Genomic DNA, 21,078 nt, shown 5'->3' on the forward strand with positions numbered 1-21,078 from the left:
AAGTAATATTAAAAATAACATAATTGTTATTAAAAATTATAAAATTATGTTGTTGATAGCATAATAATAACCATTTACATTGCTACAAAAATCAACACATTTATTTAGGTCAATAATAGTAAGTGACTACTCTGATTTTAATATTATTATTTTGCATTGCATAAAGGCTTAACTTCTTTTGTTGATATTTTGATTTAAGAACCTTACCTTATCTTTGACGTGTGTGTTTGGTTGATAAAATAAGAGTTAAAAAAGTTCCAATCTCTGTGCAATGCAACTTTGGTGATAAAAAAGCTTCGGCCTTGAGAGCACCAACCTTCATGACAACATGTTGGTTTTGCCACCACAACTAACCAACCCATTCCCTTCCCTCCACGTCACCTACTTCTCCACCCACAGCCACCGCCACCACCACCACCACCATGCCCTCCCGCCGCCGCACTCCGCCGCAAATTCCATAACAATCTCTTCCCCGAAACCAATAATCGTGGAAGAAGGCCCCGACGACGTCCTCTCCTTCCACAACCGCCGCTACGACTTCACTCCCCTCCTCCACTTCCTCTCCAACTCCGACCCCAACTCGGACTCCGACTCGGCACCTCCAACGTCCCTCGACTCAACCGAGTTCCAACTCGCCGAGTCCTACCGCGCCGTCCCTGCACCACTCTGGCACGCGCTCCTCAAATCGCTCTGCGCTTCATCGTCCTCCATCAACCTCGCATACGGCGTCGTTTCATGGCTGCAGAAACACAACCTCTGCTTCTCCTACGAGCTCCTCTACTCCATCCTAATCAACGCCCTTGGCCGCACCGAAAAACTCTACGAAGCCTTCTTACTCTCGCAACGCCAAACTCTCACTCCCCTCACCTACAACGCGCTCATCGGCGCTTGCGCGCGAAACGGCGACATCGAGAAAGCCCTCAACCTGATGTCCAAAATGCGGCGCGACGGTTACCAACCGGACTTCGTGAACTACAGCTCTATCATTCAGTACCTCACGCGCTCCAACCGCGTGGACTCTCCCTTTCTGCAGAAGCTCTACTCGGAGATTGAGAGCGACAAAATCGAAATGGACGGCCACCTGATGAACGACATCATCTTAGGGTTCTCGAAAGCGGGTGATCCAACGCGCGCCTTGCGTTTTCTGGCCATGGCACAGAGCAACGGGTTGAACCCTAAACCCTCTACGCTTGCTGCGGTTATCTTGGCGCTTGGGAATTCGGGAAGGACGCAAGAGGCTGAAGCGTTGTTTGAGGAGATTAGAGAGAACGGGTTGGAACCAAGAACTAGAGCTTACAATGCTTTGCTTAAAGGTTACGTGAAAACGGGTTCCCTTAAGGATGCAGAGTTTGTGGTCTCTGAAATGGAGAAAGCTGGGGTTATGCCCGATGAGCAAACATATAGTTTGTTGGTAGACGCTTATGCACAGGCTGGGAGGTGGGAGAGTGCGAGGATTGTGTTGAAGGAGATGGAAGCCAGCAATGTGCAGCCCAATTCGTTTGTTTATAGTAGAATTTTGGCTGGTTATCGTGACAAAGGGCAGTGGCAGAAATCTTTTCAAGTTCTGAAGGATATGAAGAGTTGTGGTGTGAAGCCTGATAGGCATTTTTACAATGTGATGATTGATACGTTTGGGAAGTATAACTGTCTTGATCATGCAATGGCAACGTTTGAGAGGATGTTGTTGGAGGGGATTGAGCCGGATACCGTTACTTGGAACACGTTGATCGATTGTCATTGTAAGTCCGGGCGCCATGATAAGGCTGAGGAATTGTTCCAGGAAATGCAGCGGAGGGGATTCTTGCCTTGCATAACTACTTATAATATTATGATTAACTGCATGGGGGAGCAACAGAGGTGGGAGCAAGTTAGTGAGTATTTGAGCAAGATGCAGTGTCAGGGATTGCTACCCAATTCAATAACTTATACAACTCTGGTTGATGTGTATGGAAAGTCAGGGAGATTCAGTGATGCGATCGAGTGCTTGGAGGTCTTGAAATCCACGGGGTTCAAGCCTACTTCAGCCATGTATAATGCTCTAATCAATGCCTATGCACAAAAGGTATGTACATTGTTCCTCGGAGTCTGTCTATAACTGTCATTGTAAGTAATTCAGTGCTTGCTAATTAATCGTTGCTGGTCTGTAATGTATGCACCGATATGCTGATTGTGCCAGTTTATGAACTGATTTACGTTTAACTGTTTGCACCTTACTAGCTTTGACATGAATATTAGTTGGCTACCTTTTCCTTGAGTGAGGGCTAAAACTTCATTTGTCTTATACCGGCTTGCTGTTTTTTATTGAGTCAAATCACTCAATTGAAACCATGAAACCTTAAATTTCCTTTGTATCAAGTAACTTTGCATTGATAGTTTTTCTTTTTCTTTTTCAAAAAAAACTGATGTTAAATTGTCGTGCCGACAGTCATCAATTGTATTCTTTCTATTCTAAAATTCAGTGGTTATTTATTCTTCTTCCATTGTCAAAAGCATAATGCACTAACTATGGGAAATGAGAGCAGGCTTAAAGGGCACCAATGTTGGTCCACAATTTCATCTTTAACTCATTTGATGAATGGATTGGTTTAGGAATGAATTTGGTAAATATTTGGCTAAACTTTTGCAGGGTTTGTCTGAACTAGCAGTAAACTCGTTCAGGTTGATGACAACTGAGGGTCTGACACCCAGTCTTTTAGCTCTCAATTCATTAATTAATGCATTCGGTGAAGATAGAAGGGATGCTGAAGCCTTTGCTGTGCTGCAATACATGAAAGAAAACGTATGCTTTTCTGACATTTCTTTTCTTTCATTATGGCTATACCCTTTTATATGGTATTTGACTTGTGTCTTTGATCAAGTACTTATTTATTTGTTCGTATTAACGGCAGAACATTGAACCTGATGTGGTTACTTATACCACCCTTATGAAAGCTCTGATTCGTTGTGAAAAGTTCCAAAAGGTACATAATATTAGCATTATCATATCAGTTTGTTGTCTTTGTTCTTCAAAGGCAATTATCATAGATATTTTTTTGCACGTAGTACGTTCCAAGTGTGACATTTTACTGTAGTTCTCTTCTGTGTTGGTTTGCAGACCCTATACTAGATGAATTATAAATCGATGTAAATAACATGATTTCACTTGGCTTTTGGTTATTTTGCCATGTTTTGGGGAGATTAAGTTGCGTTGCATTATGTTCCACATTATCCCTAACATTGATAATGTGATGATGAATAATAATAGCAACTTTGGAGAGAATTGCTTAGCTCGTTTATTAGTTTATTTGTGACTTAATTCTCGCACAAACTATGCTGCATAATTTGGGTTTCAGGTTCCAGGCGTATATGAAGAAATGGTCACATCTGGCTGTGCTCCTGATAGAAAAGCTAGAGCAATGCTGCGGTCTGCACTTAGATACATGAAGCAGACACTGAAATCATAGTTAAATTATCACGCACATTCTTTCATAAAGACAACATAATCAAATTTCCTCACTTTGGTTATACTTCTGAAGGTTAGTGCTAGCTAACTTGCAGCCTTGGCTTAAATTTGCATGTCGCGGGACTAAAATTTTGATTTTGAAATTAATATTTTCTTAGTAACCGCATTGTGGATTTGGTGCTAAAGCATGAAATTGGTTGGCATTGTGTATAAAATTGGTCTGAAGTTGGCTCGTATTAGTGCCTGAGTGGTGGTTGTATATGTTGATACATTTGAACAATGTGTCTGTTATATTTGTTTTGCTGCGTTTACTTGGAAAGCTCAAATTATGATGAATATTTTAATCTTTCAGGTGTGATCGGGCAGAATCATTGTGAATATGTACGCTCCAATAGTGCCTGAAAGAGAAATGAAGTTCGGAAATCACATGGAACGCATAAGAAATTGATGGCTTCGGTAATGCTGTACCAATGTATATCAATCTTTGGGATTTATGTATCATACGTTGATGTAAGTAACAAGTTATATGTTAAAATGCATATTTTGTTTATAAATGTGAGTTCGTGTAATTTAAAATAAGAAAATGGGAAGAGTGAGTAGGTAGGTATGCATGTCATTAGCATTCCCACCATAGTCTTGCATTGCCATGGTTACTTCAGAGGATTGACAGAATGTTTATTTTATCGATTGTTCCAGTTGAATGTATTTTGTCTACTTTCCAAGACCGAACATGGAAAGGGAAAGTTGGATTGTTTTTTTGAAAACAACTAGTTAACAGAAAAAAATACCGACTCGTGCAATTTCTTCGTAGGAAATTAATAAATAAATAATAGCTGTATATTTAATTTACATGTCAATCGAATTTCACTCCAAGCATGTTTGGATATCCGTTACTAACAGCGCAAATTAAGCTTTAGCACATTCCTTAGAATAAAACTGTGAAACAATTATTTCATCGTTTAAGCATTGTAAAATTTAGATAAGAATTAAAAAAAAAAAAAAAAAACATTGGATGATTATAAAGTGACAACAGTTAGGTAATAAAGTGTGCCATTAAGTTATAAGATAAAGATTCACATTCAAGTAAAACGCACCCTTTTACATTCGTGTACAACAAAACTGATTTAGTCCATGAGTTGGACGCATTAAAGAATTAGATTATACAGCCTGAAAGTAAAGGCTCGCATTACATAGTATTACAGACAACAATATAACTTACAATTTTTTTTTCTCAAAATTGGATATACAATTTAACCTATGACCTAATTTTAGAGGGGCATAGAAGAAACCATTGGTCTACTACACTTGCTTTTTGAAATTCTAGAACAGAACATGAACAATAATAACACTGAAGATAATAAAAATAACCTAAAATATGTTCTTATTTCTTGCATTCCAAGCTCAAGCACCTCCATCTTCTTTCCATATCTATTTCTTCTCTCCATCAAATACCCGTCTAGATATTCATCTATAGATACCAACTTTTCCAATTTCAAAATTGGCGCTTTTTCACCAATCTGGAGCGGCACCAATTTGAAAATTGTAAAGAATGTGGCAGACCAGTCACTGAGAACTCTCTGAAAATGACAATATAAAATATTAGAATGATTGGTGTCCCACTTTTTCAAGATGTCCTCTCCCTCATCTTAATTTTTCTCCCAACTAGTGAGATCGGGAGAGTAAAATGTACATATACTTTATAACCGCAAGTAGAGGTTTCCAGAATATAAACTTGCGACCTCTAGATCATAAGGCAGCAGCAGCAGCCACTAGGTCATTCTCTCCCTCACCTTAATTGTAAATTGACAATATTTATTTTATTCATCTATTCATTTATTTTCATTTATTTTAAGTTAACTCGATAAAAGGACAGAAAACACTTCGAAGGAATAGAGTGATCATTGCTTTTAGTCAAAGTAACATACATTGTAGGTAGCAGGGTCGATGGGATTGAACATTTTGAAACAGTCTTTTGATGAAGCTGTTCCATCTCCATATATCTGCCAGTCAATACAGTAAGACAATAAGGACAACGCCTAATCTCAAAGGTGAAAGTCCAACAGAAAAAAGGGGAAGAAGTTCGGCAGACAAACCTCAAAGGTGAAAGCCATTGGTACCCCTACAACGTCATACATGAAATCAGTTGCTGTCCCGTGTGCAAAATACCTGGATAAGCAAGTTCAAAACTTTAAGGAAGGAATGTTGTATAGATGACATTTGACGACCTCAACACCCGTAAGTACAGACTGTGTACTTTGTAGTTTCGAAATTTACAATTTAAATTTTTAAAACTGCTATGGTCAATTTTCTCCTCTGTTCATAAAATATCCCAAAATGGGCATCACCTATGAACCAACCAGGGACAGACGACAGAAGAAAACAGCTTCTACCAGAAATCAACTATCCCTACAGAATCAATTCTGGACACAGCCGTACATTTTTTTTTCTAACAAAGATAGATAACAGAAGAAAACAGATACATAGAATACAAACAATTGACCTTCCAAAAATTTCCATTAATCCAAATCAAATTAAGATAAAAATCAACTGACCCGACTGAACCGCCTCCAGATCCAATCATGCAGCGCCCTTGGCAATGATGATGGCTTACTTCTTCAAGAAACGATTTCATCCGTTTCAGTGGCAATCCATCTAGTGTTGTGTTTTTATGATCGTAAGGCATAAAAAGAGCCTACAGATACAGAGGGGAGAGGGGAAGGTGAGGAAGAAAGATCGCGAAAAATGTCATATGAAGTGATATATGAAGGGTTCCTTAGCGTGTAAACCAAATTACAAATAATGTACTTACTCATTTGCCCATATAAGTAAATATACTGTCAAAGTCAAATAATGTAAATGCAGCAATAATACCAACAAAAATAATTGTAGTAAATAATAATAATAAGAGTTGGTGACAGGGCCCAGAAATTTGGGTAATGGGTCAAAACATTATCCCCTTTACATCGCAAGAAAAAACAATTTGAGAAACATTAAAATCACGGGTGAAATGTTTTCAAGACAGTGAGGCTTAAACGACAATCTAACAATATATTAGTATCATAGAATTTTGGAACTGGGTTGGGGCATGTACCCCATGGATCTGCCCATGTCATGAGCAGAAGAAAGCAGTCAAAGTAATGTACTGTCTATAATATATCAAGACTTTTGGAACTGAGTTGAAGCATCTTAGTGGGCTGTCTATAATCAAGGTTAGGCAAAAGAGAATATCAAGACTTTCCACCAAAACTTTTGGCTATATAAAAATGTCACAAATCTCCATGGATCCTTGAGCTTAACCTTGATTCCTGTTTATTGAACTTTATGCTTCAAAAAATGAGAAATATGTTTTCAAGAAAATAGTTTGCTAAAGAAGAGGAACAGTACAAGAGTACTAGTCACGTGATTCCCTAGATGAAGGATCAAATTTGAAGCTTGCATGGGGAGTGACAAAAAAAAACTAGGAGACTCCAGCGGTAAAGGTTCCTCTCTTTACAAAGGCATGGTGCACAATTGTACACTGTCTTCCCTTCGCATATGCAGAGAGACTCGTATTGGGAGTAAGACAATAAAAAATAAAGCTGGAACTACTATCAAGTTAAAGGGATTTCAGTTGTCCTCAGAGACATGCATTGTGCATCTAGAAAGCCAGTTTTTCATGTTAGCTCAAATTGATTAATTCTTGAAAAGCTCAAGCATTAGAAAGATACAATTGTAATAAACATGAGGTTGAAAACAAGTATAGTGGCGTGTAAGCTATAAGGGTTTTCCGAGAACTAAATAAGAATTAGGATCAGTATGTTTATATATTTGAGCCATGAAATAAAAGGAATGTGTTTGAAAATGTGTAAAGAAACTGATGCAAAACAGCAATAGAATGGATCGGAGCACTTATGAATTATGGTCAACAGTTCAATTATATAATGCAGATTCTGAATCAAAAGCACATATACGGATAAGAAATCAAAGAGAACAATAATTTTGTTTTTAGAGACAGGAAAAATGAACTAAACTTACCTCCATTCCGGAGTGCACATTTATCCATAGATGTGGTTCAAAAGATATAGCAAGTTTCCGCATAATTTGACTTTCAGGCTCGCTGAATGGAGCAACTCCAGGATTCTCCTCATATGGATCATAATCCTATGAATTTGAGAATAATAAAAATGAAAAAATTAGATGCTTCAAAAATATTAAACATTTGACATATTTCTATCAGTGCATAGATTGGCAGGCAGAAAACCAAAAAGAGCAGCATGCAATATCAATACCACAACCTATCTATCTACTAGGCACAAGTCCATAATGGAGACAAGAAAAGAACCATTATAATGAACTAAGATATTGAAGACGCAAAACGAACCTTCTCCTTTTTGCCCCAATCTACACTCCAATTTCGATTGAGATCAACTCCCCTACCTGCACATTACATAACATAAACTAATGCTTTTCCAAAGCAAGACAATTATTATACATAAGGTTATAAAGGAGAAATACAATACCATTTCTTCTCTCACAGAGATCTCCAGCTTCAACAACTTTGCGGCCATTCGGGTTTTCCATTGGAACCACCTGAAAATAAATAAGTGTCAGCATTATATAGATACTACATCTCTCCTTTTACACGAAAATAAATAAATTCCCATCTGAATCTCTTTCATAAACTAGCTTCAAGATATGAATAAAAATATTGTAAATTTCCTAAAAAACCACTGTCAAAAGTTTTTCTTGCATTTGTTTCAACTTTATAAAAAAGAATATAAGATATCATTAAAATCAAAAAGTACTTTGAATAACTTCTTATAAAAATAAACTTCTTTTAAAAAAACAGATTTTATAATGTAAATAAACATGATTTTGCTGATAAAAAAAATAATTGTAAACAAACATAAATTAACTTCTACTTCCTTGATCCGAAAATAACTGGTTCTAAGAGTAAAACTTCAAAATATGGATGGAAGATACCAAAAAAATTATAATTATTATGCCTAACAGAAAATGAAATTTTGAAATGTAACGCAGTAAGCCTGGACAGTATAAAGTGTGAAACAATCGGGAAATATTTTTAATACTTCATAAAGTGTTCAGAAACTTTACTAGCATACTGATAATCAAAGCCGAGTTCCAGATGGAATGATGGATTTCACAATTACCGTCTGAATACTTACGGTAGAAATTTCAACTAACCTTTATGACAAGCTTGTCAAGTACACTGTTTAAGGAAGCTTGGTCCATGCTGGGTAGAAGTATTTCTTCACTTAAGATTGACAAAATCCTTAAAGCAAGTTCTGTGGTAATCAGCTCCCTTCCATGCTGCCCAAAACTCTGGAAGACAAGGAATCATCTGTCAAAAACACCAGAATAACCAATTTGAGATAACTATCCACTACATGCCAAATTATAGCTTTCTCCCATATGAACTTCCAGTCATAATTATATTATTATTATCCTAATTTCCTCCCTTTTATTTAGGCTAACCACTGAAGAAGAATCTAACGTTTTGCATACAATTGTTTATAATATTAAACTACTTGTCACATGAAAGTGTTATCATTAAGACAAATGAATGTAGAAAACTTACAAGTAGAATCCGAAGCTTTGATCTCTTATCTTTCTCTTCATTTTCTTTGCCATAAGTAACCACATTAATCTGAGCACCATAGCCTTTGTTTGCAGCTTTAAGTGTCTCCATCTATTTAGAAACATCAAATATAATAAATTATTCATCCTAAAAAACTGAGATACACGCAATAGGCACTCTAGATACACCATAAATGACCCACGGTGAGCTTATCCGGGTGACGGCGGACCAAGGCCCTGATCTCCCCCATCAAATTGCGACTGCAGAATCCCACAAAAGGGTTCAGCAAACAAATAAACAATTTCATAAAATCAAATGAGCTGGCCAAATAGTTTCCAAAGCATTGCTTCACCAGCAAACAGCAATTCATTAGCACAACAAGAGCATAATAATTGAGAAAGTTGTACATGTTCAGATTGACGCTAGATCATCTAAAATCACCTTAAAGGAACAGTGAACATGAACTAAAATCAATATTCGCATGTTAGATTGTTAGATTCTACCTTAAGGAATCAATTTTGAATCTAAACTTGACCGAATTGAAGTAACTTCGGGTAACTTTTGCTTTGGATAAAAAACCTTGTATTGATTTTTTCTATTAATTTGCTTTAAGAGTATACACGATTTACAAAATCAATTTTCTTCAGAACTAGTTCTGCTCGAATATAATTCGATCAATTCTTCACCAAACACACAATAGGACAAGTGCAATACGCAAGGAAAGCTGCCAAACAAGGAAAGCTTCGAAACTGGAAAGCGTCCTTCAGATTCATTCAACAAAACGCTAACCTAATTTTAACGGTGAAATGAAATGTGATCTACACAACGTAAATAAAACAAACAATAAAAAAAAAAAAAAAATCAGATGGCGAATTGCAAATTCAATTACAAAATTAAAAACAGACGCGGTTCGAACCTACGAAAGCTGAAAGAAAAAAAAGTAGATCGGATGGTGGCAGCGCGAAGAGTTACCTGGAATGGTAGAGATCGTAGTTGATTGGCGTAACTGAATCTTGAGTGATATTCTGATTTTGAGCGTTCACAGAGAGAAGAAGATCTTGGAAAAAAACAAGGTAGGAGATGCTAATTGAGAGCAGAAGAAAGATCGAAAGAGCCATGGCAAGATCCAGAACAAGAAATTAAATTTCATTTCAGTTTTTTCATGGTAATGTGTTGTTTGATTTCATATATATCGTCATTAATTAATAATTAACTTATCATCTTTCTCTAGTGTGTGTCGCTGCCACCAAGAGATTATTTCCACACTATAAAATTATCTTCTAACTTCACCTTTTTCCATGTTCAACGGTCTCGATCGACCATTGTTGGTAGGTCACCTCACACATGCATTTATATATTTGTATTTTATAAGAATAGTGTCATTTGAACAGCAAAGTGAATAATTTATGCATTATTGTGCCAAATGAATGGGAAAAATGTGAAAAAGGTGTAGTGGAGTTACCCAATAAAGAGGATGTATTTTAATAATCTGTACTATATTTAACTTTAAAGGATTGAAAAACAATTATAGAAAAGTTAATTAACTTGACAAGAGAGATACAAAAATTAGCATTAGTTTTAATCTAGAGTTAGTAGAGAGTATGTCGTATTGTCATTTATGGTTATGTACTTAAAACTAATAATTAATAATGAATTCATAATTAATACATATAGAAGAAGAAAGATTAGATAAGGAAACTTGTGATGATGAAAACTAAAAAAAAGGTTATAAATATCGCATTTATGTTATAGATATATTTAGTAGTGAATGAAAGCATTTTAAAAGTTTGCATTTAAAACGAAAGTTTTTTAAAATTATTCTTAAACCAAAGTATTTTAAGAGTCCTTGTCATATTATATTTTAAAAGATATATTTTAGATGTATTTCTTGACTTTAATTTCAAATTTAATTTGATTTAATTGTTTCAAATCACGCTATCTCTTAAGAAGGAAAATTATAAAGGAAAATGATAGTTTAATAAAAAAATTTCTAACAAACTTATACAAACTATCAATTTAAATAAAAATATATTGTTTTATTATTTTATTTTGGTTAAAAAATAAAAAAATATATCCATTTTAATTTTGTTTATAGAAACTTTCTCAATTATGTCAAAAAAAAAATTGTCAAAAACATAATTTTTCAATTATAAATTTATGTACAACTAAGATAAAAGTACCGTGTCCCGAAAAATTCTAAGTATTTAATGAGATTGATATCCAAGATCGAAATTCAAAATTAAAATAATTACTCATTATTTCACTTTCTTGATTCTTAATTTTTTGTACAACTAAATTTTATCATATGCCATTTCTTTGTGGTCTTATTTTTAGAATTTGTGTCTTTCATGGTGTGGACCGAAAAACGCAAATTCTAACCTTTTAAATTAAGAGTTCTTAAAAAAAAGAAAAGAGAAAGAGAGAATGGAATAGAAGAGGGGAAGAAAAAAAAGTTTGACTTTTAATGTTTTGATATATAATGATGTGGTGTGGTGGCGTGCTGTGATATTTATTATCCAAAAAAAATAATACAAAAGAAATTGGGGTAGTAAAATAGGTAATAATTATTATATATATGTTAAATTATACTATTATAATTAATAATTAAAATTTATTTTACAAGTATTAATTATTTAAATTATAGTAGAATTACATATTTGTGTATTTAACTAAAAGTTAATATTTTAAATTGATTTTAATTTTAATTTTTAATTTGAGAAAAAATAGTCTACCTCCACCTAGTTATGGACCACCAATTTAATAGGTTAGATGGTGCGGAAGAGACGGGAAATGGAAAAATAACCCATCTACCTAGACTTGTTCGTGATACTTTTATTTTATTAAAAAGTTATAGTAAGCCTCATTATTTTTAGGATTAACGATTTTCACATGGGTATATGTTATTGTAGCAACTAGATACAAAATTTTCAGATATTCGTGTATACTAAAAGATAGAAACTTTAAATGAAGTTGAAAAGAACGTAAAAGATAAGATATTTTAGAAAATAAAAACAAAGCGTGTTGAAATGTGATTAATCATTAGTCTATTTCTATTTAAACGTACAAGAATAATTTTCAACAATTTTTAAAAGTAAAGAAGTCCTTATTAGAAAAAAAAAACATTAATATTTTGACTATTAAATTGACAACTTTCTAAGTAATTTTTTAATATTGAAAATGAGAAAATAAAAAAAATGAAAAATCATTTAAAATATAACATCTAAAATTATAAAAAAAAATTGTTAAAATTTAATAGTCAAAAAATTATTTTTCTGAAAAAAATAAATATTGCTCGTATGTTTGAATAAGTAAGTGAAACTTACGTTGTGTTTAGAAGAAGGTTGTCTTATGCGTAAAGGGAAGTTAAGAGAAACTAATGTAAGAGTCAATTTTTTTGTTGTTTACTATGCAATGGGAATGTTTGTTACTTGTTAAGCGTTTTTTTGTTCCTTACTATTTGTGTTCCACTTTCATGTGATATCTTCTCCTTTGGCGTGTTAGAAAAGAAAAAAAAATCTAACAATAACCAAAAGCGTATAAACAAGAATTAGGAACCAAAACTAAAACACATAATTTTTGTATGCACTAAAAAGAATTATTGAACTAAAAATCTTAAAGCCAAAGATCATGGGTCAACGGCTCGCACAAATCAAAACCCTATCCAAATATCTTTATTTAAATGGAGCAACTTGGTACAGTTTGTTAATAATTGTCGCAGACCAATAAGGAAGAAAGACAAGCAAATAAAAAAATAAATCCAAAGCATTAATTAATACTTTAATAATAATATTATTATTATTAATAAATAGAGATTACAGGGGACTCGTTAAGATTCAGTATTTCAAACGAAGAATGCGTGAGCCGTGTGATCCAAAATATGACCGTTGTAAACGCTCCAACATCTGTTTCAATTTAAACCCATTCTCTTGATCAATAAAATAATAAAAGGGAGACTACGAAAGACACTGTTTCCACCAACATAAGCGATTTCTGAAGTACTCTGTTTTTTTCATTCATCGATCATGTATTCAGCTTCAACCATGAACAAGCCTCCATTGCCCAGATCTCCGTCGCGTCTTCGACCGCCGCAAGTTCTCCGATCATCAAACTCTTTCTCTCTTCAAACCCCACCAGGTCTTTCTTCTTTTTCTTTAAGCGCTGAATATTTTGTTTTCCTTTCTCGTCTTCTTTACCTTTTTTGTGCGTTTGATTTGAACAGGTTCTTTGACGAAATCTCAGAAGCGTGTTCTCTCTCCGAATATGCGACCGGAGTACCTCACGATTTCGTCCGAGATTCGGGCTCTGGCGAAGATGGTCAGCGACGAAGGCAGTGACGTGAATCTGGAGAAAGCGGCGGGTGGGTATTCTTGCGGTGTGAAATCAAGTGCTCTGTTCGAGAGGGGGAAATTCTACGACGAGTATTCTGCTAGGAGGAACGAGAGGCTCATGAGGAAGAGAGGTGTAACTGCAGTGGATGAAGGTAAGGTTAAACCGGTTCGCGCTCTTGGGGTTTCAGTGGAATCTGGAAAGAAGAGTAGTGTGAGAAAGATTGGAAATTTGAGAAAATCTATTTCTGCTGCTTACTCTGCCGGGGTGAGTGAAACACCAAGGTACATGCTCAGAAGCATGACCAAGGAAAACAAAAAGCCTCCTCTGGCTACAAAATCTGACAAATCTGTTGTGGCTGGGGAGAAGAGAATGGGAACAAGAGCAAGAAGGATTTAAAACGGAAGGTTTTATGTCTTTTTGGGAGGGGAGTTTTTTTTTTTTTTTTTTAAATATTTGGGAGGGGAGAAGGAGAACCTGATTTAATTTGATGTTAAAGGTTGAATCTTGTTCTCTCATCTGGTCATATACTTTGTTTTTTACTTGGAAATTGGTGTTACAGTTATTCGAGTATATGTCAGTATATATAGATCATCTTCTTTCTGATTCATCATCTGTTTTCTGATTCAGGTATGATAAACTATATGGCAATATACATCATTATTCGTTGGATGATTTTCTTTTTGGATATATTTGATTTATAATTACTTGAAAACAAATTGAGTCTCAAATAAATCATCAATTAAATGATAGAATGTTATCGAATTCCAAGAACTAGTAGTCTTTTTCTTTTTCTTTAAATCTTTCTTGAAGATTTTTGGATGTTATCAAAAATCACTATAATTGATCATTTTTGTTTCTCTTTTACTGCCTTTTTGAGTTCGTATGCCAAACCGGTGTTAAGTGCTAATATTTACAATTGAAAAAGATTATAATCTCTCTGCATCTTCTAGATAATATATACATGATGATTTGAAGAGCAAACATTGTCAAAAAATTTCATGTAAAATTTCTTTCAATGATAACCCCCCAAAAGCCTACTTAATCCATCGCATTTTCCTGGATTCCATGCCAAATTTACCCCTCGTTCAAATTTCTACCTTCACTTCTCACAGAAACTTTTTCAACTTCAGCAGAGACATCTGCTGAAGTTAATGTTTGCTTCACCTTCACCCCATCCAAAATAATGTCATCTTCACTTTCTAAAGAAGCAGATTTATCAGGAACTTTTGTTACATCTGCTGCAGCAGAAGTGTCTTCTATGTCTTCTAGCCCAACCAAACTGTTATTGTTGCCTTCTTCTTCGCTTTCCTCCACTCTATAATATACCTATGGAAATTTTTAAATTTAATTAGCAATTGACATATTATGAAAAGAGCAAACAGAAAAACTTGACAATGCAGCTCAAACTTGACATAGCAGAAAAACAAATCAACGACTTCCAGATAGAGATTCTTCCTTCCATATTCATCTTATTATTTTCAATTTCCAGCCAAACTAAATTTGTAATGGAGGAATATCTTATCACATGTATCTAACGAAAAGTGCAAAAATCCATTGTGTAATTAAATCAGACAAAGGAGGATAATTAAAAACAACAGAATAAAAGATTTTAATGGGGACCGTATATGCATACCACGCAAGTACGGGCAGGGGAGAGGACTTTGAATGAATTAGGGCGATTATTAAAATTTGTTTCAGGGACTCCTGGTATGCCTTCTGGAGACGTGAAGTGATCTACATCGTGCCCCACCTATATAACAGTGGAAACGGTCAATTCAGCCCAATAAGCAAAATTAACACGTATATTCGTAACCATCAAATAATAGCAATTGAGTTGAGCTCTAAAAATCACCGCCCTGTGCATGTTATGTATGGTCTCATCCCTCCCGTTCCTCTCTCCTCACCTCTCAGCCACTTTCTCCTTCAATACCATTTTCAGGGAAAATCATAACAGCTTAAATGATTTCACTTATAGCAATTCCACCTTTTCCTCGTTAGTTATTCTCCAACCCCAACCACACCCAACTGAAATCATTGCTGTTCAGAAGTGCCACTCGTTTAATAAATCATTAGTCTCAAGCAGAATACAGAAGGTGTGGGAGGTAAAATGAAGTTTTAATGCTTTATGTTTTAATTTAAAATAAAGACTTAAGGAAAGATCTATTGCAATGACAGAGCAAGTTTAAGAACGACAGGGTGGAATCCCCTTAGACTGACCACAGTTTATATATATACTCATGTTTATCCCCAAAGAGTTTAGGGCTGCTTACTCTTCCATGACCTCCAAATTCCCAAGCATCACTATCCAATGCAACTCTATATTTCCCAGGCAAGTCACATCCAACTTTATACCTGCATGTTCATAGTCATTTCTGGTTAACAGCTATTACTACAGTACAATTTATAAATCTACCATACATGAGACAAACTACCCAACCTATTGCAATTAAAATATCTTAAAAAACACAAATGAAAATTGCACATAGGCTGCATACCCTTCATATGTATTCTCTGGATGAAAATTGAATACAAATATCAGATCTCCTCGCTCAAAGACTATAACCTGTAAAGGTAAAAATTATTAGCCACTTAATTATAAAATAGCAAACGAAGTCTCAGAGAAGACACTGTTCTTTGATCATACATGTTTGAGGAATACTTTGTTCACGTTATGTTCACAACACAATACCTAAATTATTTTCTTGAAACTTGAAAGCAGTATTATTTTGATCAATTTTGACATAAGGAAAACCAATTAATTGAATAGCAGCAAATGGCAAAAAATATCAAATTATGATGAGTATAGTACTCATCTGGGGGCATATTCACCTTGTTTTCATCATCTGCACTGCTCACGATTTGTTTAGTTGATGCAAGGAACGAAAATTTATCATCAAGCAAGTTCATTGCCCTGTCAAATGCATTCATGAACTGCACAAGTTTCAAAAACAAAATCATAACAATTATGTCAGATAAGTAACACGTGTAGAAGAAAAAGAGAATAAACAGAGGTCTCCAGAAAGGAAAAAGGGGGACTCCACAAGATAAAATCACACAGTTCTCTCATGCATCCCACCAAAATATTCTGAATGACAGTGCCCATTTTTTACTACATTATTCTAAGGAAAATGAAGATCTGAAATAACCATGCCTAAGCCCTACAATATTACGTTAACAAAGTTAACACAGATACTCTAATTGTAACGATAATTTCTAATTTATGAATTCTGAGATTTCAAATGCTACAAATATCTGTTTACTCCATTGTTTTATCATATGTACTAAAATCATACGTGAAAACATGCCAACAAGAAAACCCTATATAATACCTTGTATCTCAGGTGATCTGTATCCACCAGATTCCACTGACGCCTGCACTTCTCATAACTCCATCCATTGCCTTCTCTTGGGAAATCAATCCACTCCGGATGGCCAAACTAAAAAAGGCCTCATGAATATTAATTTAAAAAAATATGCTAATGCATGATATACAACTATAGTAAAAGTTCATTGCTCATATGCAATTTGCATTATGTTCAACAAAAAAAAGAACCATGGTTAGATGCATCGTAATAATACAGTGAACAGCAGTTTTGGAGGAAGTGAAGCAGTAAGCACACCTCATTGCCCATGAAATTAAGGTAGCCCTCTCCACCTAATGCCATGGTTATGAAGTGTATCATCTGAAATTAAGATAACAATGACTACAATGAAATTATATAACAAAAATAATTATGTATTGCATTAGCATCTTTGCAATCTAATTTCCACATAAATGATGCAGTGCAGTGATCTTAGTGATCAGATAAAAGACCTTTTGAAGAGCAATCCCTCGCTCAACAATAGGAGAAGGATCAACCAAGCAAGACATGCCAGAATACATTTCTTCATCCATTAGGAGAAATGCAACAGTCTTATCCCCAACGATGGCCTGTCCAATGTAAAATTTATATAACATTGGTAGTAGTGGAATTAAAAACAATGAAATACATAAATTAATGATTATTTGACCTCTCCAGTTTCCATCATTTTGCTGCTCACAAATTTAATTTTGCATAGATTCTTATTGTATTTCCATCACAAAGGTAACACTGAATATACAATAGCAGAGCTCATACCTGGTCATGGCTTTCAGCATAGGAAACACATTTCTCAGTGTATCTCCTATTTGTCAAACTCCAAGAGATTTCCTTCATTGACCATGTGTACTCATTCTTGTTCTTCAAGTAATCAATCCATTTATCAGGGATAGCCATGGCTAGACGATAGTCAAAACCAATTCCACCATCAGAAACTTCTTGACCAATTCCAGGCATGCCAGAAACATCTTCAGCAATTACAGTTGCATCTGGCAAAATACTGTGGATCAGAGAATTAGCCAGCATCAGATAGACAACAGCATCCACATCTGTTGCTTCGCTAAAATATTCATTATAATTCCCTGTAAAAGCAATGTTGATTCCATGGTGATGATACAGCATTGATGTTACTCCATCAAATCGAAATCCATCAAATTTAAACTCCTCGAGCCACCACCTTAAATTAGATAAAAGGAAACGAAGAACTTCCCAGTTGGCATAGTTAAATAGTCTACTATCCCATAACTTGTGATAACCTCTATCTCCAGTATGGAAGTAAGAATCTTGTGAAGTTTGGCCAACATCAAAGCCATTGAGTCCATCGGTGATATTATTACTGGCATGACTGTGGATAACATCCATCAAAACCTGCAATCCTAGGCTATGGGCCTTATCTATCAGATATTTAAGATCTTCTGGGGTTCCAGATCTACTGCTCACAGCGTAAAAATTTGTTACATGATATCCAAATGATGCATAATAAGAATGTTCCATCACGGCCATCAGCTGGACTGTATTATAGTTATTTGCTCGAATACGGGGCAAAATCTCATCTGCAAATTCCCTGTAAGAGTTTATGCGAGGTTCAGAGCTACTCATCCCCACATGAGCCTCATATATACGTGGGGCCTTCGGCTTTGGTGGACGTGGATATTTAAACTCATATCTGCAGAACAGAAAAGAAGGCAAACAAATGAATATAATTCTGTGTGAACATAACCGAGTTATATAAAAGAATGGTAGGATTATTGGATCCAGTTGAGCAATTAACAACTTTTAAATCAAATAGACATTTTTCTCGTTCTGTTTCAAACTAAACCCCGAACAAAGTTTTTTTTGAATGACCAGGCAGAAAAGTGGAACGAAACATGCTAGCGTATATGGAATATAAAAAAGGTGGAACTCTATTGATTCCTCAATGGATTCTATCACAACTCACATTTGAAATCAGTATTTGTTATTCTATCAACCATGATTTGATGTGACAATTTCAAATAATGACATTTGATGGGATTTTGGTAGTATTCATTTCCAAAACAAATTGTATTTCATTTTACAATAAATCATATATCACAGTACATTTATATTTCATTTATGCCTCAGAAGAGACTTTATTTATAATGCAACTAAAATAAGCACGTTCATTTTGATCCAAACCTTTAAATTAATTGTAATTCAACTGAAAGCTATGAAAATTTTTGAATCTCCAACGAAACCGTAAGAAATTATTTACACAAGTTTAAATTCAGTTAATATGTGGCATACACCAAAGTCCCTTAAAGTATCGATCCTTCAGATGCAATGATTAATTTTTATTAAAGAAAGCAAGTCAAAAGATATTCAACAGGTGAATAATGTGACCTCTCTGAGAGTGGTGGATCCCAGTAGACACCATCGTATGGTGCTGCAAATCTGTTAGGATCAACAGTGGCATATTTGATCCAAGCAGGGATGCGATCAACCCAAACTCCATCCCCATGGCGGAATCTAAACTTTACTCTTGTACTGTGTGTTATAGCTGGATTTCCATCAACATCAGGGATCTTAATACTCCAGACACCAAACTGATTTTTTTCCATCTGGTGGTTGGAACCATCCCATCCATTAAAGTCTCCAATAATTTGTGCTTCCCTGCATTGAAAGAAATATAAATTCTGAAAAGATTACTCAATAAAACAATGACAAATAATTGACAAATATATAACTTACTGAGCAGCAGGTGCCCACTCGCGGTACACAATTCCACCCTCTTCTCTGTTAAATCCAAATTTCAAGTAACCTGAGAAGAAAGGGGAAGTGTAAAGGGAAGGAAAACATTGTATCAAAGCTGTAGATAGAATCAATCTATCAAATCAGTGAGGCATTTTGAAAGAGATCAATCCAGTTGAAACACAGTTATGATAGAAGACATGGATAAACGTTATTAGTTGTACTTAGCAGCTATAATATTGTGTATGCACAGATATGTAGAAAAGGCAAACAAACACGAAACAATGCCAAGAATCATCATAACCACCTTTGGCAAATTCCTCAAGACCTCCTTCATATTCTTCAATAAGCTTTTTCTGATCTACATATCTCTTCAGTCTATATTTGAAGTGATCTTTATATGGATTTAGGGACGGATCGGTAGAAAAGATGCCAATGTTTTCTAAGTATTCCTCAGTGGATGATATTGTTGATTTGTCATCTGTCATAACAGCTACACCCTTGAAACGAGAGTTCACCTAGTTGTAGGAAAACAAACCGAGACAACTTATCCACATGCAGCATATTCGCATATGCGTATAACAGACATACAAACTTTCATTTCCAAACAAATGGGGCGAATATGCTCGACTAAAGTCTAAACGTTCAACGTCATTTTAAGAATTCACTTTGATTATTCACTTCTATCTGGACGTGACAAGTAGAGAAAAGGACAAGAGTTTAGCACGCTATAAAACACGTTGAATTTCTTAGCTGTTACCTTTAATTTAATATGTTCATGTCTAAACTACCAAACATACTGAACTATATTCCAAAAGAAAATTGATTCCGACAAAAGCAACAAACAATTCTGAAGTTTCTCAGGAAACATAGACCCTAATTGTTTAATTGTTGAAATAAAAAAACATAAAACATGGTCAAATATACCATCTCGTGCAGTGATCTTCTCAATCCAAAACCAAACCCATATCCAAGTGGATTCCGATAGCCAAGAGCAAGATCAACTGACTTTTGTGGTGCAAGACGCTGCCTGCTTCTCACAGTCTGCCAAAGAAAGAGAGTGTCGAAAGCAATCATTCACATTAGATTTTGATAAACAAGGGGTGGCGTTTGCGGTAATCATAATTCGGTGCTCAAAAACCTCTTCCTCTTAAAATAAAAATAGAAATGAACTAAAATAAGCACTTCACTGACATCTTACTTCAGACTGTAAATTCTAGCAACCAAAACGAACCGTGAGAAATCTAGGGTTAAGGTTTTTCCATTAAGGATGAGAAAACAAATAAAAAGAAACCAAAATGCAGGTTAGCTTGAAACCAAAACAGTGCCAAGAAAGCCACATAAAATTCCTAGAGAATAGAAACAAGAAAGCAGCATAAGCGAAAGTTGAAGATGGTGAATTACGTGGGAGGTGCAGGCAACGTTTGAAGAAACGGAAATGAACGGATTAAGGCAGAAACAGTTAACCATTTCCCCGAGATCCAAAAACGGTTTTCGATCAAGTTGGCCAAGTTCGACTTGAGCTTCAAGCAATGTCCGTGAGCATGATGAAGCGAAGAGTGTGGAAGAAGAGGGGCATTGTTTAATTGTTTAAATAGCAGTAATGAAGGACCCACTTTGGCATGAATCATTACCCTTAACCGTCTTTTTCATTGCTAGAT

General features: G+C 35.1%; 4 protein-coding genes across 6 annotated transcripts; 2 read left to right on the forward strand and 2 right to left on the reverse strand.

The window, feature by feature from the left end:
• Positions 1-247: 247 nt before the first annotated feature.
• Positions 248-3,996, forward strand: LOC114163373 (Pentatricopeptide repeat (PPR-like) superfamily protein). Its single transcript, XM_028047647.2, has 5 exons — positions 248-2,062; positions 2,627-2,779; positions 2,889-2,960; positions 3,333-3,515; positions 3,795-3,996. Exons 1-4 carry the CDS (start codon positions 329-331, stop codon positions 3,441-3,443), a joined length of 2,070 nt encoding a protein of 689 aa, XP_027903448.1. The 5' UTR covers positions 248-328; the 3' UTR covers positions 3,444-3,515; positions 3,795-3,996.
• Positions 3,997-4,495: 499 nt separating this feature from the next.
• On the reverse strand, positions 4,496-10,341 carry LOC114164512 (Zn-dependent exopeptidases superfamily protein). 2 transcript variants are annotated; one of them, XM_028049213.2, is made up of 11 exons: positions 9,993-10,341; positions 9,223-9,280; positions 9,021-9,131; positions 8,627-8,764; positions 7,942-8,011; positions 7,803-7,858; positions 7,457-7,582; positions 5,995-6,134; positions 5,536-5,608; positions 5,368-5,442; positions 4,496-5,019 (listed from the first exon to the last, which is right to left on the reverse strand). In XM_028049213.2, the coding sequence occupies exons 1-11, from the start codon at positions 10,136-10,138 to the stop codon at positions 4,711-4,713; spliced, it is 1,302 nt and encodes a 433-aa protein (XP_027905014.1). In that variant the 5' UTR covers positions 10,139-10,341; the 3' UTR covers positions 4,496-4,710. The 2 variants fall into 2 exon arrangements, with proteins under 2 accessions (XP_027905014.1, XP_085522324.1); XM_085666198.1 differs by lacking the exon at positions 9,223-9,280 and having other exon boundaries at positions 9,993-10,133.
• Positions 10,342-12,897: 2,556 nt separating this feature from the next.
• Positions 12,898-14,018, forward strand: LOC114162725 (uncharacterized). Its single transcript, XM_028046686.2, has 2 exons — positions 12,898-13,154; positions 13,240-14,018. The coding sequence occupies exons 1-2, from the start codon at positions 13,043-13,045 to the stop codon at positions 13,743-13,745; spliced, it is 618 nt and encodes a 205-aa protein (XP_027902487.1). The 5' UTR covers positions 12,898-13,042; the 3' UTR covers positions 13,746-14,018.
• Positions 14,019-14,265: 247 nt separating this feature from the next.
• On the reverse strand, positions 14,266-21,078 carry LOC114163090 (1,4-alpha-glucan-branching enzyme 1, chloroplastic/amyloplastic-like). 2 transcript variants are annotated; one of them, XM_028047168.2, is made up of 14 exons: positions 20,822-21,077; positions 20,345-20,461; positions 19,725-19,935; positions 19,418-19,487; positions 19,070-19,339; positions 17,468-18,374; positions 17,164-17,280; positions 16,970-17,032; positions 16,679-16,786; positions 16,179-16,280; positions 15,845-15,912; positions 15,620-15,701; positions 14,983-15,099; positions 14,266-14,675 (listed from the first exon to the last, which is right to left on the reverse strand). In XM_028047168.2, the coding sequence occupies exons 1-14, from the start codon at positions 20,885-20,887 to the stop codon at positions 14,424-14,426; spliced, it is 2,550 nt and encodes an 849-aa protein (XP_027902969.1). In that variant the 5' UTR covers positions 20,888-21,077; the 3' UTR covers positions 14,266-14,423. The 2 variants fall into 2 exon arrangements, with proteins under 2 accessions (XP_027902969.1, XP_085522525.1); XM_085666399.1 differs by lacking the exon at positions 14,266-14,675 and having other exon boundaries at positions 15,003-15,386; positions 20,822-21,078.

This window comes from Vigna unguiculata, chromosome 9 (genome assembly GCF_037176805.1).
Source record: "Vigna unguiculata cultivar grain cowpea cultivar isolate G323 ecotype 2 chromosome 9, ASM3717680v1, whole genome shotgun sequence".
In the NCBI taxonomy this organism is placed as follows: Eukaryota; Viridiplantae; Streptophyta; class Magnoliopsida; order Fabales; family Fabaceae; genus Vigna; species Vigna unguiculata.